Raw genomic sequence first — 15,514 nt, 5'->3', positions numbered from 1 at the left:
GCTTGTTCATACAGTTTGTTTGTTTAACTTATTCACCCACCAGATCAGTTTTCCCGCAGCCCCATTCAGAGTGGCCTCGAACACCTCCAGGGATGGGCTATTCACAGCTTTTTCTGGGTGAAGTGTTTATCTGTGTAAAGAATTTCTTCCTAATGTCTAATCCAAATCCCCTCCCCTTTTATAGCTTTCCTGTAGACCTCCTTTAGTTACTGGAAGGCAGCTACAAAGTCTTGTCAAATTCTGATCTTATCTAGGCTGAACAATCCTCAGCTCTCCCAGCTTGTCTTGGGAGATACGCTGTATCCCTCAGCCCCCTTACCAATCCACTTGCAGACTGGATTGGTTGGGTTTCTTGAATTGTGATGTGTTTGTGATTTTACAGTGTAGATATCTGTGTTTCTTAGATTAGGTATGCGCTTGGTTTACCTTTGTGCTTACAGAATTTATGCTCCTCCTGGGGGAGTGGAATAATTGTTATTTTCTTAAATATCTTTATTTACGCAAACCAGAAACAGAAGTAGATATGATTTTAAATCTGACTTTTTAATATTACCTGTTAAAGCAAGCCTTTAACTTTTTCCCTCTATATCCTGTAACTGTTTGGATGCAGTTTCCAAGCAAATACGAATGGTTTATCAGTGAAGATTTGAATAGCTTCTTGACAGCTTCTGCCAAGAAAAAATAGGACTCAGAGTGAAAGAACGAAAAGTGTCTTGGGCTAGCTGAGAGGATAGTTGATTTGTATTCCTGCTGTGAAAGTGTAAAACCCCTTTTGAACTGTGATAGCTGATAACTTAGATAGTAAAAGGGTATGTATGATGGGGCAGAGAGGGAGTAAAAATTCCATGATGAACTGGGAGAATACAGCCTCCCTCTTGATGTTCTGAATTACTTCAGATTTGACAAATGTAATGTATAAGAAGGATTACCAGATTTTCCCAACAGGAATAAAAAGTATTTTTCACAAATTCCACATCATAGTTTCACAATGTAATTTAAAAACAGACTATTGAGGTATCGTGGTAACTGAAAACAAGTGAATAAGTATTTTTAAATGGTATTATTTTCTTAATTTCTACATAGGTGCATGTATGAAAAATAATAACTTTTAGCAGAAGTTATGTTAGAGTGTGGCAGTTAAAAGTGTTAGAAATTAGAGTGAGAACTGCACTCTAAATACATAGAGCCTTGCTGACTGTTGGTGAATTGCTTAAGCTGAAATTTGGCCATTGTGACCATGGAAGCAATGAATTCAGAAACAAGGTACCTTGATTGGACTTTTTTATTCTTTCCATCAAAATCACAAAACTTGATTCTTACATAGAAGTGGTTAAATGGTTACAGCCTTTCTTACTAACTTGCATAATTGTACCTTGAAGTTTGAATGATGAGTCAGTCTTCAATGTCAAAAGTTTACAGCCTGTTGGGTTGATTTGATTGTACCACCTGTGTACACTGCCTGAAAACTGCTGGAAGGCAGTTTTAATTACTTTTTGTTTCAGTTCTATTTATTGATTTATTGAGTTGGTGATGGTCTTTGGTATTTTTTTTTAATCTCCATTTATTATTCACTTGACTTCTAATCCTGCTCAACTTCTTCCACATGGATAGGTGGGTACATGCACTATCACTGGATTCTTCCAATTCACACTAGACTTTAAAGGAATAATGTCATTTAAAAAAAAGAAAATAAGAAGCCATCAGAAGGTAGTCAGCATGCTAGGGAAGTTACTGTGGTTTGTTGTAATCTTACAATTCTGCAACTGGAGCAAGGAAAGCAATCATCGTAAGGTCACCCATAGAATCGAGAGGAGAATTGTATTGAAGCTTTGAGCTGACTACGTTATTCCAAACTCCACAAATCTCAGAAGCAGTCTCAACTCAAATGCTACAAAATATTATCCCTTTGCTGCAGATGGTCAATTTGAGATAAATCTCTTGGCTAATCCAATTACTGATAGGAAAGGATACTGAGCAATTGGAAGGAAGTAATTTGGCAGGTTCATCCTTTATTTTCTAAGTTATTTTCTTTGCTTTATAAGGTGAAGGAAGGGATCAAGTTTTCAACCTTGGAAAAGTAAAGAGAATAGCATATCATAGCCAAGAATGTGTCAGCTGCAGTGAAAAAGGAACTTTATTCTCTTAAAGCAACCACAATCTGCTTTTCTGTAATGGAAAACCTATGAGACAGTGAAAGGCTTTCTAGAAAATGTTCTCTTTCAGCTCCAGATTAGGCAGGCTACATGCAGCCCTCCCAGTTGTTCTGGCAGCTCTTGTTGAAGAGAGCTCCATGCGGGCTTGTTCAAAGATGAGCTTTTGATGTGGACAAGTCCAGCCTTCTTATAAATCTCTTTTCATTTTTAAATTCGGCTTTTTCAAGATCAAGGATCGGTTCTCATAAAAATAGTTTACCAAAATCTGTCTTAATGAAGTCAGAACTAACAAGTGTGTGTATACAAAGCAGCCGCGTGCTCAGGCTGACTGGGATGAAGGCATATCAAATCAATACGATCCAGCTGCTTCACTTTAAATCTGCCACTTTGGCCATTACCTCTTTCTATGATAAAAGAGAAACTGTATGGCTCTGAGATTTAATGCCAGTATGGGATCGGTTGTGTTTGGCAGTAACTGGAGACAGGGTCCAACTCAAAGATCCTCCTGTTTTTTGAGAGTTGGTTGTTATCTGTTACCAGATAATAAAGTACCAAAATCCATTTTCACGTGGAATCTGATGTAGGAATAGCTCCAGAGGTTTACTCAAAATAGTGCCTAAATCCCAATTTCCAGGTCACCACCAGTCTGAAAGCAGCTTCCCATCATATATGTTGTTAAACTGTTTTGTTAAATTTTAGTTTGCTGAGTTCAAACTGGAAAATAAATTCAGCTTAGTTTGGACTAGGTATGGAAGCTCTGTGCCTTTAGTCTTAAGTGAATTAATGATCAATCCTATAATCCATCACTGAGAAGACAACAAAGTGCTGAGAAGGTATTGTTTGACATTGTATGTGTTCTGCTGCTGAAGTTGCTGATTAACTCCACATTCAAAATATGACCTGTATTCTTCTGACAGCCCTCTTCAAAGGATGAATGATCAAGTACAAATAAATGTTGCTTGTGCCCTGCCCACTATAAAATGAGCCAAAGTACATACCGGGAGACAAGAGGGAAGTTTACTTTCTTCAGAGCCATTTCAGCTACTGGGTCAGCTCCTGTTAAAGCTCCCATGAATGCCTCCTCTTTGGTCAGTTCCTCAAGGAATTCAGAAGCATTTGGAAAAAGAATGCAAAAGTTATTTCAGCAGTTGGTGTTTGGCTTTGTTCTAAGCTAGATTTGGATGAGGTGACAGCTGTTGGTGAGTTCTCAGATTTGCCGGTGTATTTACTGCCAGTAAATTTATCTTAAGAACAATCTTTGATTTGTCCTTTTCCAACTGTTCTTATTAAATGACTAGATAAGAAAAATTGAAGCAGAAGACCTAGAGCTTGGTGGGATTTCTAATCTCAAATGACTGTAGTGTGAGGTGAGGAGTTCTTTCAGAACCAGCTGAACATAATGGAAAGCAGCATGTGTTGTCACCCTCTGGGTGGAAGCTCCAGTGTGGCCAGAGAGCCCCATGTAATCTCTTGTGCATTGAAGTGGACAAGTGCTTGGGGAATGTAGGAGGTAGCCTGCAAACACCGTTCCCTGTAGGGCTTGTAAGCTTGCAAGGATTTTTGTCTTTATATGCCTTTAACTCCAACACAGAAGCAGAAGGAAGTCAGGTTGCTTTTACTGCTCCTTGAGCTTTCTGCTTCCAGTCGTGCAGTGACCGAGCACACCCTCACCTGGTGGCTCTGAGGGCTCGCAGGGTTTGCACTGCTGAAGCTGCTATATTGGAGCATTGGGAGGGTGGTGGATTCCTGCTGCTCCAGAGAGTTTCTTATGAAGTACAATATGCCGCTTGAGTTTCTAATTTCATTAAACTCATATTACTTTCCTTGGGAACGTGCAGGCTGTGACTGGTTTTTACCACTAAAGGAATAATTTCAGCAAACTGTAGAGGTATCCTTGCATATTCCCTTCAAACCTGCAGTGGCAGAAATAGAGCTGTGCAGTGGCTTTCACTTCTCAAATTCTGAACAGCGTACACTTGGCAAACTTACCTTTGCAAAAAAAAAACCAACACTCAGAAGGCAACATAGTCATTTGTGGAAATGTGATAGTCTGCTTCAAGGGTTGTCACCTTGCTGTACTTTCCTTTTCCTTGACCATATTCAGTAACAAAGTAATCACTTTTTTTTTTTTTAAAAAAAAAAAAAGGTTTTGAGATGAAGATGGGGGAGGGAAGAGTGGGATCTGAGGGTGAACATGCACTGCAACCTTCTCCAAAACTACCTGAAGTTCTGTTTTCTGTAGTAGTGCAGGGAAAGCAAAACCTGAATGGTTCCTTCAGAAAGATTCAGAAGGGGACACACCATCTCTTATCAGCTGGCCCTCCAGGTATCACCAAGCTGTGTGGCTAACAAGTGGACTGTGAAACTCCCCCTCTTCCCCTTTACTCTGTCATGATTTAACATCTACCCTTTATTTTCCCTTAACAGCAGTGAGTTAGAAAGTGTTGTTCCTTGCAGATAAAGAGCTGTTGAAACTTTTCTGAAGCATCTGCTTTTATTGTGACTTGCGAACAATTGATATTCTGTTGAAGAAATACAAATGCCCCTCACTTCTTCCATAACTGTTATCATACCAGCTTCTGCTATTTTTTATGACTACTTATTTTATCTCATTTTACACTCCACATTTCAACAGATTTTCCCACCTCAATCCAATACATGTTAGACTTCCTTACAATTAATTCCTTGAATTCCAAAGTTGATGGTTCAAGAAAAGCAAAAACGTAATACTGAAAAATACATCAAGCTCTTGATCAGAGCTGTAAGCAGCTGCTTCCTCTCATTCAGTAACACGTAACTTTAGCCCCCCACCCCCTGTGCAAAGCACTGCAGGAAGACTCTTTTCCTCATTCCTAGTTAGAATAATTCTTATAACCCAGTACTAACATCATTGTGGATGTTCTGGAAAATGCTTGATATGTGCATTATAGTTTAAAGAATCACTTTATCAGACTGAATAAACTTTGTGTTTGAGTAAACCTGGAAGTTTCACTAACAAGTGCACCAGTTCTTGAAGAGAAAAAAAAAAAAAAAACACAAGAAAGGTGAATGTTTTGGATAACTTTGGATACCCTGAATTATTCTCTCAATTTTTTTCCCTTCTTCTAAGTAGTACTATTTTTTTTTTCTTAGCAACAGAAACATTCTAAAGTCTGATGGTGGCAAGCCTGGAATTGCACATACTTAGAGCTGGATTGCTTGCTTTCAAACCAATATTTGTCTCTTTTTTCTTTTCATCCCCCACAAGCCTTCCAAACAGTGGCAGCCATCTCAGAGTTTCACCTAGGGCGCCGAGGCTCTCACTTATAACATTTTTCTTGTTCACTATAGGAAGTGATGCTACCTGTAACATTTTAAATGTCTTGAATGGTGCAGAGAAGTAAATGAATGCCTAACAACACTGGAAGGTGTAGGTGGAATAACCAGCATGTGTTTCCATCCCCTCTAGCACTGTACAACAGTCTCTTGATATGAAGTAAGCTGCCCAATGTTTGGATACCTTTTAAACTTTGAATACAGTGCTGCCAGTGGAATCTGCAATTTCAGGCTGAAGGCACTTTGATAATATGATGAGCTTTCATCACCCTTTTTTGTCTGTCTGAGACTGCGTTTGTCTCTTGGCCACACTAGTGGCCTAATAGGACTGTGAAGGCCATTTTCAGGGCTTGCTCAGTTCCTTCTCAGGAGCCGTGCATGTTTAAGAACCTGTGAATCTCCTGAATGTTCTTAAGCAATATCACTTCTAATACTTGGGAGGTAGGAAGGGGTTGCCTTATAAATACCATTTGTTTTTTATTTTAATATGATACTGCAGTCTGTACCCACAGTAGGTGTCTGTGTTCCTTCCCTTGTTGGGTATTACTGTTCACAGCTTTAATCCTTTTTCTTTCTTAAAGAGTAAAAGTTAGAGAGAAACTGGTGAAAGAGGAAAGTGCACGTGGAAGCCCTGAACCTGTCACAGACAGTGTATCTCAGAGAAAATCCCAGCCAGTGCCAGCCCACTACATGCCTCTTCAGACAGAAACATCTGCCTTTGACAGGGTTCTCAATCAGCCCGTCAGCGCGGTCCGCCAACCAATACATGGCTATATTCAGCCTGCTGGCATTGTGCACACAGCTCAGCTGATGGCAACAGAAGAACCAGAAAACATCTTCACTGGCAGCCGCCTCCTTTCAGACAGTGTCAGCCCCTTAACGAAATCAGCAGCAGCCACTGTACCAGAGAGTGAAAAGAAAGAGGTGCTGGCATATGGAGCAAAGCCTGGTGAAGAAGAATCCCCAGAAAGTGAGCAGGCTTCCAAAGGCAGAAGACCAATTTTGCCATCTGAGATTCGTAAGCAAGGGAAGAGCCACGAAGGCCTCTTTGGAGAAGAACCGGATACCGGTGCAGGGAGCACCTCACCTGCAAGCAAGCCAAAGGTCAGCTCAGATGTTCAGCAGGAGCAGGAGTGCAAAAAGAAGCAGGCGCCTGAGCAGCAGCTGAAGACACCTGAGAACATGGAGAGGAGCGAAGCTGTCATGTACATACAGAGCGGGTCTGTATCACAGCCGGCTCAGGCAAAGGGCCCTGTTTGGAAGGTGTCCAAGCATAAAGTCCTGACGCGCTCAATGTCTGACTATACTGTGCCTCCTAAGCTAGAAGCTTTTCATAGTAAGAGCATGGAAGCAAACGGAGCAAATGGTGAGATCGGCATGGTTGACACAAAGGTCTCTGTTGCCCAGCTCCGTAATGTCTTTCTGGAAACTGCTCATGCCAACAAGAAAACGGACCTGTAGGTGACATTTCAGACATGTTTTTGTGTGACAGTTGCACGTCTTTGACAAAATGACACACACTCAACATCAGTTGTGTTCGGCACTTACAGCACACGGCTTAGCTCTCACCAGTGTGTACTGGAGGCTGAGATGGTTTGAATCCTGCTTCCATGCTTCTGCTTGCTAGTGCGAGTTGTGTGGGGAGCTGGAATGTGTCCATCCATGCATGTTACTGGAGGAGCATGCAGAGTGATGTCTGGTGAACTGTTGAGATGCTTACATCTATGCTTTACTTCTCTCTTCTATTTTCTTTTCTATGCACTTTCTATCATGTGGTTTAAAAGTGAATCTCGGTTTGAGATGTCAACGTCAGGCAGCGCTTTGTCTGCCAGTGGTGACCGTGAAAGAGGGCCGCGAAGGCCAAGGCGCTATTTCACTCCTGGTGAAAACAGAAAGACTTCTGAGCGATTTAAAACCCAACCTATAACGTCAGCAGAACGAAAGGAGACGGATAGGTAGGCATGTATGTAGCTCTGCATAGCATTCTGGTGCAGGTAGATGTGAACAAACTTGTCAAGAAAATTTGTTCCTTTGTTAACATCAATATTTCAAAAGGTTATCATTTTCTTTAAAACACTTCACAAAGTCAAGCATTTGTTATAGAAGTTCCAATTGACTTGGGTGTGAAGTTTCTTACAAAATAAAAACCAGCAGAAAGCAATTTGCTGCAAATCTCCGTACGTGAAGTGGTGGTCAGTCATGAACTATTGCAGCTGTCTGGTTCTGTCTGATGATCAATGATTTTGCTTGTTACTATTGAAGGCTTTTATATAGACTAGGGAGTTCATCCTGCTCTGTTTCATTGATTCCAAACAATCAAATCTACATATCTTATATTAATAGACCTGGCAACAAATCTTAGACCTTTATATTCTGCAAGATGGACAGGGAATAATTTTCCTTTACTAAAGTTTGGAAATGATTACTTGCCTTTCTGCTTTATTAAAGGATGTTATGAGTGGAATTTGTTGAAAGTTGTTTACACTTGAAAGATAGGCATGGTTCCTCTATGCTTAAGATTTTTGAGGTCTTGCTGCTTTGAATGGAGTTTGAATCTAATCCTTGATGTCTTCTGTCAAGATAACTTACTTCTGTTCAATTATTTTTCACCAGGTCCATTATGTGTGCAGAAATACCAACTGCTGACGGTACGTCATTACACTGTTTTCAAAGGAAGAAATGGGAATGAATGTGCTTTCTTTACTGAAGTGGTGTTTGACGATGTAAAAAACAAATCCATCTGAAAATAAGCATCAGTATCTATGATATGTTTGAAGGACCACTTTTCCGTGGTCCTTGTCTGCTGCAGTCTTGATTTTAAATTCATTTAAACTTAAAAATCAGTAGATATCTAAGTGTATAGGGGGGGTAGAGGATGGAGCGACTTGATTTTTTTCAACATAATTACATTTATCTGTCTGGGAAAAAAAAAGAAGCAAACTTGTTTTGAGCAGCATTTGAGGTCTCATAACTAAAAGCCTTTATTATAATGAAAAAATGATATTGGTATTTCTAGCTAAGGATGTTGGAAGAGGCTGGTTATTAAATTATATAATTGTCTGCCATCTTGCCTCTCTTCCTCTTGTTGCTCTCTGCAAGTCTGGCGCAAATTAAGAAGCTAATCTCATGAGTAGCTAAATTTAGATGTAATGCCTTGTGCTATTTGAAAGCTGATACTCTGCAGCTTTGAGATGCTGTCTGTTGGATCTGGAGGATGCTGATTTCAGCTCCTCAGGATACAAGCTGAACCTCTGAAAAATGGGGAAGCAAGGTGGTAATCAGAAAGACCAGCATGTCTGGCTGACTGAGAGAAAATAGATGCTCTGTGCAGCAGGATGAATAATGAGCCTTAAAAGAATGGTCTATCTCAGTCTAAGTGTTTTCTTGGTCTGTGTGTTATCAGAGACTACCATAATATACCATATTGATCATTCATAAGAGTTTCTCAAGTTAATGTGAAAGGACATGAGCTGTCCTGCAGAAAATTCTTAAGCTCAAGAAATCCTGTTCAGAATTTTTCTCTGATGCTGTCTGGGTAAATACAAGTAATAGTTTATACAATTTGCTTCATGATATATCTTCAACTGAAAGGGGTACAGTCAACTCTTGATTACAGATATTTTTTCATCAGCTAAACACTATTTAGAGTGAGTTCAGAAATCACTTAGAAAAACTTTCACTTAATGTGAGCTTGTTGTTTTCTGCTTTCTGTAGATGAGGAAAAATTAGATGACCGAGCCAAACTGAGTGTAGCTGCAAAGCGACTGCTTTTCAGAGTAAGTATTAAACCTTCTAAATAGAAAATAGAGGTAAACATTTCATGTTCAAGGTGCAGAAGGTTGCAGAGTTCATAGCTAAACATTTCATATTCAAGATGCTGATGTTCGCTAAGTTAATAAAGTGTCATGCAGTTAACCAAGTCCAAGTACAAACTTTTTAAATTCTCTTTTTTTACATTGTCCCATCTACTTACACGACAGACCTGTTGCTTTAAAGCCTTATTTGAGAATGTTATTTAAAGAGATGTGTGGTTAATTTTAACCATGTGATGCCTACTGTGCTTCTAATTCAGTTCAATTTACTTTGCATCCAAAAAGGCTGAAAAGAAAGAAGTGTTTAGAACTTTTCTTCCACAGTTTTGAATTCTGTCCTCTTAGGAAATGGAAAAATCTTTTGAAATGAAGAATATTCCTAAACCACCTACGAGAAGCTCAGCAGTGGAGAGAAGAATGCGGCGTTTGCAGGACAGATCACACACGCAGCCAATTACCAGTGAGGAAGTGGTCATTGCAGCCACGTAAGTCTTGTGCATGCATTGGCTCTAATCTTGGTTCCTGCTTTTAAATCTGGGAACAAGTTCCATATATGTGGTGTTTACAACTTTGTAGCACAAAGAATGTTTTTTCTTAAGGGCCAACTTCCTTGAGAACCACAGGGGAAGCTACATTGAAATTCCCTTTTTGAAATAAAGGGAATAGTAAAGTATGAACTGCATGAAGTGTAATTTCGCAGGTTTATGAAGCTGTGGATTAGGAAAAAGGGATTAATCATAGCACTGGTTTGTAATTCAAATGAAAAGGATATTTTGCACTGAGGGAAGTCTGCACAATTTCTCATGTAATGTATTTGTATTGGGGTAAACCTTTTAGAGTCTGGAATTTCAAGTGTATGTCTTGAAAACATTTTTTGCGCTCTGCTCATACATCGTGAAGCTTTCCTAAAAGAAGGAAAATATTCGGGGGGGGGGAGGGAATAGGAGGAAAAAAAAAAAGAGAAAGGCGACTGACATCCATCTAACAATCTGCTAAAAGATAACATTATGGGTAACAGCAACTTCAAGAGACAGCCTGTTTTCTCCTCTAAGCTTTTAGTTTCTCCAAAATATTTGATGTTGTTTTGCAAAGTTCATAGCAGGTAACTCTGTTAATTAAAAATCATCGCTGTTTGTTTTTTTCTGTTTTGTTTTGTTTTTGGTCTTTTCTGTAGTTAACACTTAATGTATTGCTTTTCTTAATGCTTTTTTCTTCTCTCTCCTTGTGAATTTTCCTTCCTTGACAATTCTTTAAAGTGAAACTACCCATGCTTCACGTTCTGTGAATACCCACTCAGTAGTGACAAGAGTACCTAGTCCCACTGTAGTTAAGAGCACAGTACAACCTACCAGGTACTGGGGGGGATAAACATGCATGTTACATGGAGCACAAGATTCCTCAATAGCAGATGCATCTTTAAAATCTTGAATGCCTTTTTCAATGTGTCAAGTGAATATTCGTTTCAAGAGTATCTAAAACACTTGTCAAATTCATTTATGTTTGCATGATGAAACGTTGCAGCTTTTTTTGTCAAGCATCTGTTTTTAGGACATTTCTAACCACACTCACCTGTTCTTATATGTGAAAGACATGAAATTGCATGTGAGCAGACCTGGCAAGAAGCCTCTTCGCTCTGTTACGTTTTTATACAATAATGTCATCCTGACATGAAAAACTGAAGCTGGGTGCTTGACTTCACGAGCAGGACTTACCCTCTTTGTCTGTCTCTACATATATTTTTTAGCTTGCGAAATTTAAGGAAAGATAAGAAATTGCACCACCTATAGGTAACGTTGCAGAATATACTGTTTGCCTGTTCTGAACAAGGGCATTTCAGCAAAGAGCACGACAGAAAGTGTATACACTAATTCTATAAATGTGGCTGAATTTATCTAGAGGTGAAGAAAGCGTTATTGTAGAGACAAATGCAGTTACAGCTTTTATGAATGAGTGTGTCTGACTTCAGCATTGGTCATACCATCTTAAAAATTAATGAAGTAAATTGCAAAACTGTCCTTTATTACTGAGTCACCCCATATAACTCAAACAAAAAATAAACACAAATTCTATTCTCCTTCAAATCGAAAGAGACATTACGATTTATGCTAACCTAAAAGCCGCACTAAGTTGGAGTTTAAATCCATCTTTTACGTGTTTTATCAAATGCGCTCCACAAATTATGTCTAATGTAGCTGAATTTTACATAAATTACAACGTAGGACAAATGTTTGTTCTACAGCAGCATCTTAAATGTCTCTCCATAGATCTGTATTCTGTATAAATTGATAGATCTCAAAAGCCTGTCTTCAACCTTGCGTTTCCCTTCCCAGAAATTGTGGTAAAATAATCAAATGAATCTGTGATTGAAAAATTAACATTTCTTTAAATCTTCAGCTGTTTAATTGGAACTCTTCATGCCAATGTTGAACCACTGCATAATCACTTAGGCTGCTACGTTACATTGGCTATTATGCTTCATATGCAAGTTCTTCTGCTTCTCTCAGGTTAAGATTTTAAAACTTTGAGACAGCATCTTTAAAACTCATTTCTAGTTCTGTTTCTTCAGCTTACAGGCATCAGCACACCAAAAAATATTAGCTAAAGAGGAGATAAGAGCAGCCAAAGAGGCAATGGGGCAAGATCAATCCGATGAACCAGATTCTTCCACATTAAGCTTGGCAGAAAAGATGGCTTTGTTTAACAAACTGTCTCAGCCAGTATCCAGGGCTATATCCACAAGGAGTCGAGGAGATAGGCACAGGAGGATGAATGCTCGTTACCAGACCCAGCCAGTCACTCTTGGAGAAGTTGAGCAGGTAAGTGCAGTCTTAGCTGTTTCTCGATTGTGTTTTCATCACATAGAATGCCATGACAGCTGGCCTTTTCTTTGCTCACAGCTACGCACAGGGGTCATGACATATTCACAGGAAAAAGCTTGTCAAAAATCAGACACTGCGGAACAGCATCCTCCAAAATGTTTGAGTTCATTGATATGCTTTTCTTTTTTTAGTAATTTTAGAGTATGTCATCTTCCTGATGAGTGCACGCTGTATCTTGCATAGCATCTGTCTTTTCCAGTGCAATACTGTATGTCTTCTGAAAGTAAATTCCTGACCAAAGGGCTGAAAGCTCTGACGCATCTCATTATTGAAGTCTGTGATGTGCATCTTTCCAATCCTTTCCTGAAGGCATTATTTATTTCCATGATTAGGGCTCCGCTCTGTTGTTTTCCTATAGGAGGGGGCACTGATTCTAGTTTTTATTTTCTTCCCCTCCAAAGCAGAAGATTTCTGAAATTTGTAGTCAAAATGAAGTGATTTAATTTGTGGAGTGGGATTGTGCTTCCCCTTACAGAATTCTTTGTGTAGTTGAAACTGGAAATGAATGTATTTTTAGTGAAGTTTGAGAGCAGAGTGGCCAGTATTTCAGAGCTGATGTTCACAACAGAAGCATCCATTCCTTAGGGACAACAGTTCTGCATGTTGTGCTTCTACAAATTTGGATCAGTCTGAGTGTGAGAAAGTTCCTATACTTCTCTTTCCATATTCTCATTCATGTTTATGCATTTTTCCATATAATAATAGAATTGTGAGAAGGTAGAATTCTTTAACCATATTGGTGCAAAGCTGTATGAGTATGTAACTGTACATTACGCTTAATTTTCTTAGGTTTGAAGTAGTAGTAAATGTTTGGCATAAATATTTCCAGTCATTACAGAGTACTGTTTGCATTCATTTTCTAATGCTAACTACTGTCAAAGCCTGGAAGCCTTAATGATTGTGTCACTAACGTGTTTGGGGGCCAGGAATGTGATCAACAGATCTGCGCTGAAGCAGACAAGAAAGAAGCCAGTGACAATCACTTCAATTTGTCAGGCTTTTACAGATGAACTTAGATTTCAGGCAAGGAAATGCAGAGGAAGCATGTTCTGTCATCTCTTTCTGAACCTAGTAAAAGAAACCAGGCTGGCCTCTGAACCAGGGCGCAATGGGAGTGTGTTGACAAAAGGACTTCATGTAGCATGCTGTGCATTTGGAGTTTGGAGAGACAGTTGTAGCTTTTGTAGGAAGAAATATAAATGCAGTGACAGAATAGGCAATTGGAGGTTTCTTTCTCAAAACACATAAATGCAAATGTAAATATCTTGTAATTAAAGCTGAAATCTCTTTGCTGATCTCCTCTAAATTTCTGATTCTGATAGATGCAGTGGAAAAAGAGTAAACCGGTAACTATTTTTTTAATGTTTTTGTTGGAATCTTTGAGCTAGTGTAGTAGTCTTTGCTCTGCTTTCTGATGTGTTTATGAGTGTGTTGTCCACATTTTGTGTGGAATTTGCATGTGCATTTTAAGTTTTCAGTTGTTTGCCTCCTGATGGTGTGATTTTTCTCAACTCCTTTTGAGTGCTGTCCACAAACCCTAAAGTTTAAGAAAACAGCAAATAAATCAAACAGAAGCCATCTCTTGATCTGTTTGAAGGCATACGAATACTCTCGCTGCCTTTGTCCTCTTTGGAGAAGAAAATGCCAAGCTCTGCATTTCAGGGAAATTTTTCATCTCAATTGTCTAGGAAAACTTCAGAGAAAGTGTTGTGTTTGTGTAGCAAATTTCATTGTTTAATGCAGAGGCCACCAAAGCAAATTTGGACTTTTAAAAATATTTTTCTCAGAGATGTATGGGACAGCAAATGTTTGATATCTGAAAGTCTCATACTAACAGTCCTCTGTGAAGGTGATTTAAGTAGCAAAGGTGTCAGGAATGTGTGCCCGCTGTCAGCACAGAATGCTCTCTCTGGTGCTGTGCTGGCTCTGGAGCTGGAAGCTGCATGACCGTATCAGAGCAGATCTGTGCCAAAGCTAATTAGCCCTGCTGAGACACAGAGTTGATTAGCCTGGGCACATGGCATGTCATCCGGCGTCTGGAACCTGAACTAATTTATTTTCCCAGTGCTGTGCAGCACCAGGTCAGTACAGCTCTTTTCATGGAGCTCTGACATGTCATATTGCATGCTACGCATATACCCTTTACTGCTAACGTTGCTGCTGTTTATGTGCAGTCATTTTTACCCTGGGTGGAATCACCCGTTTGCAGCCAAATTATGGGGGCATTATTGCTCATCCTGTCTTTTTGTAGAGCAGTATATTCATCTGGAAGCACACCTTCTGCTCTGAGGAACTTAATGTGATACAGGTTTTTTTGGGAATGGATGGTTTTGAAGCTCTCTGGTCCTAATTTATTTCTGTTATTTTTTTGCTCATAGGTGCAAAATGAAAGTGGAAAACTTACTCCCCTGTCAAGTTCAGTTTCAACATCAGTTTCAGCAATGGCTTCAGCCCTTTCTGCACTGTTTGCTGGAGACATGCATGCGAAGCCACGTAGTGATGGAAGTGTGAGCGCTGCCACAAAAGATGATTTGAGATTCCATGCTTCAGCAGAAAGCTCAGACTCATCAGGGAAACGCACACAGAAGTCAGAACAGTGGCAGCCCTCAATGGAAGTGCTAGAAAGCAAAAGAGCATCAAAGAAGCATGAGGAAGAAGGAAAGAGGTTTCTAGCACATGAAACTAATGAAATTAGAAAGTACAGCTCCTTTGAGGATGAAACCATACATCCTGTTCCTGAAAAAACAGGAGACTACCATAAAGAGGCAGCCTACAGCTTCCTGAGGAAAGGCAGCATGGAACTGTTTAGTTCACAACCACTTTTTCAGACTCCTGAAAGGAAGGAAATTGATACCATCATGCAAGGTAAATGGGAAGTCGCAGAAAGCCACTCCTTTGAAGACAAAATGGTTTTGGAAGGTGGTATGAAAAGCAAGACTTTGCACAGAGGTGCAGTATATGTGCTTGTTGGTGTAGTTTGGTTCAGCAAACAGCAGTGTTTCTGTTTTACAACTTCTTTTCAAGTATTACTGAGACTGTTTTGTTTTTGTTTTTTAATGCTATTTAAACCAGTGAAAGCAGTAGATAACAGGTCGCATGTATTTCTCAGCCTTTAAGTTCTAGAAGTGCAGTTTTCTTAGTTATTCTTACAACTCTTTAGGCCTTAAAGATGGCTCATTTTCACTGATGTTTCTTACCTTGAAAGAAGTGGTAGTACATACTGAAGTTAAGATGTATTCTTTCCTCCATTGCATTTGCCCCATCCTCTGAAACCCTGGACACACTGAACCATCTGCTCTGGGTCAAGTGTCTGCTGCAAACTGTGCAGTCTGCTCTGAGCCACTGTTTTTGAATC

The 15,514-nt window shown here is 39.5% G+C and overlaps 1 protein-coding gene across 14 annotated transcripts in view; it reads left to right on the top strand.

Annotated features, from left to right (window-relative positions):
- SVIL (supervillin) overlaps window positions 1–15,514 on the top strand; it is a 128,017-nt gene that overhangs the window by 75,574 nt on the left and 36,929 nt on the right. For 7 of the 14 annotated variants that reach the window (XM_015853191.2, XM_015853194.2, XM_015853195.2 and 4 more), the window contains 10 exons: window positions 4,396–4,479; window positions 6,050–6,688; window positions 7,253–7,423; window positions 8,082–8,116; window positions 9,183–9,244; window positions 9,626–9,765; window positions 10,537–10,632; window positions 11,847–12,096; window positions 13,482–13,505; window positions 14,538–15,024. In XM_015853191.2, coding sequence (XP_015708677.1) covers window positions 4,396–4,479; window positions 6,050–6,688; window positions 7,253–7,423; window positions 8,082–8,116; window positions 9,183–9,244; window positions 9,626–9,765; window positions 10,537–10,632; window positions 11,847–12,096; window positions 13,482–13,505; window positions 14,538–15,024 — 1,988 coding nt within the window. Of the gene's footprint in view, window positions 1–4,395; window positions 4,480–6,049; window positions 6,926–7,252; window positions 7,424–8,081; window positions 8,117–9,182; window positions 9,245–9,625; window positions 9,766–10,536; window positions 10,633–11,846; window positions 12,097–13,481; window positions 13,506–14,537; window positions 15,025–15,514 lie in introns of all 14 variants that reach the window. The other 7 variants (XM_032443052.1, XM_032443051.1, XM_015853181.1 and 4 more) reach the window with 6 other exon arrangements.

Source organism: Coturnix japonica, chromosome 2 (genome assembly GCF_001577835.2).
Source record: "Coturnix japonica isolate 7356 chromosome 2, Coturnix japonica 2.1, whole genome shotgun sequence".
Lineage (NCBI taxonomy): Eukaryota > Metazoa > Chordata > Aves > Galliformes > Phasianidae > Coturnix > Coturnix japonica.
Note: the sequence above shows the minus strand (reverse complement) of the source record. Positions and strands in the feature narration are given on the sequence as shown.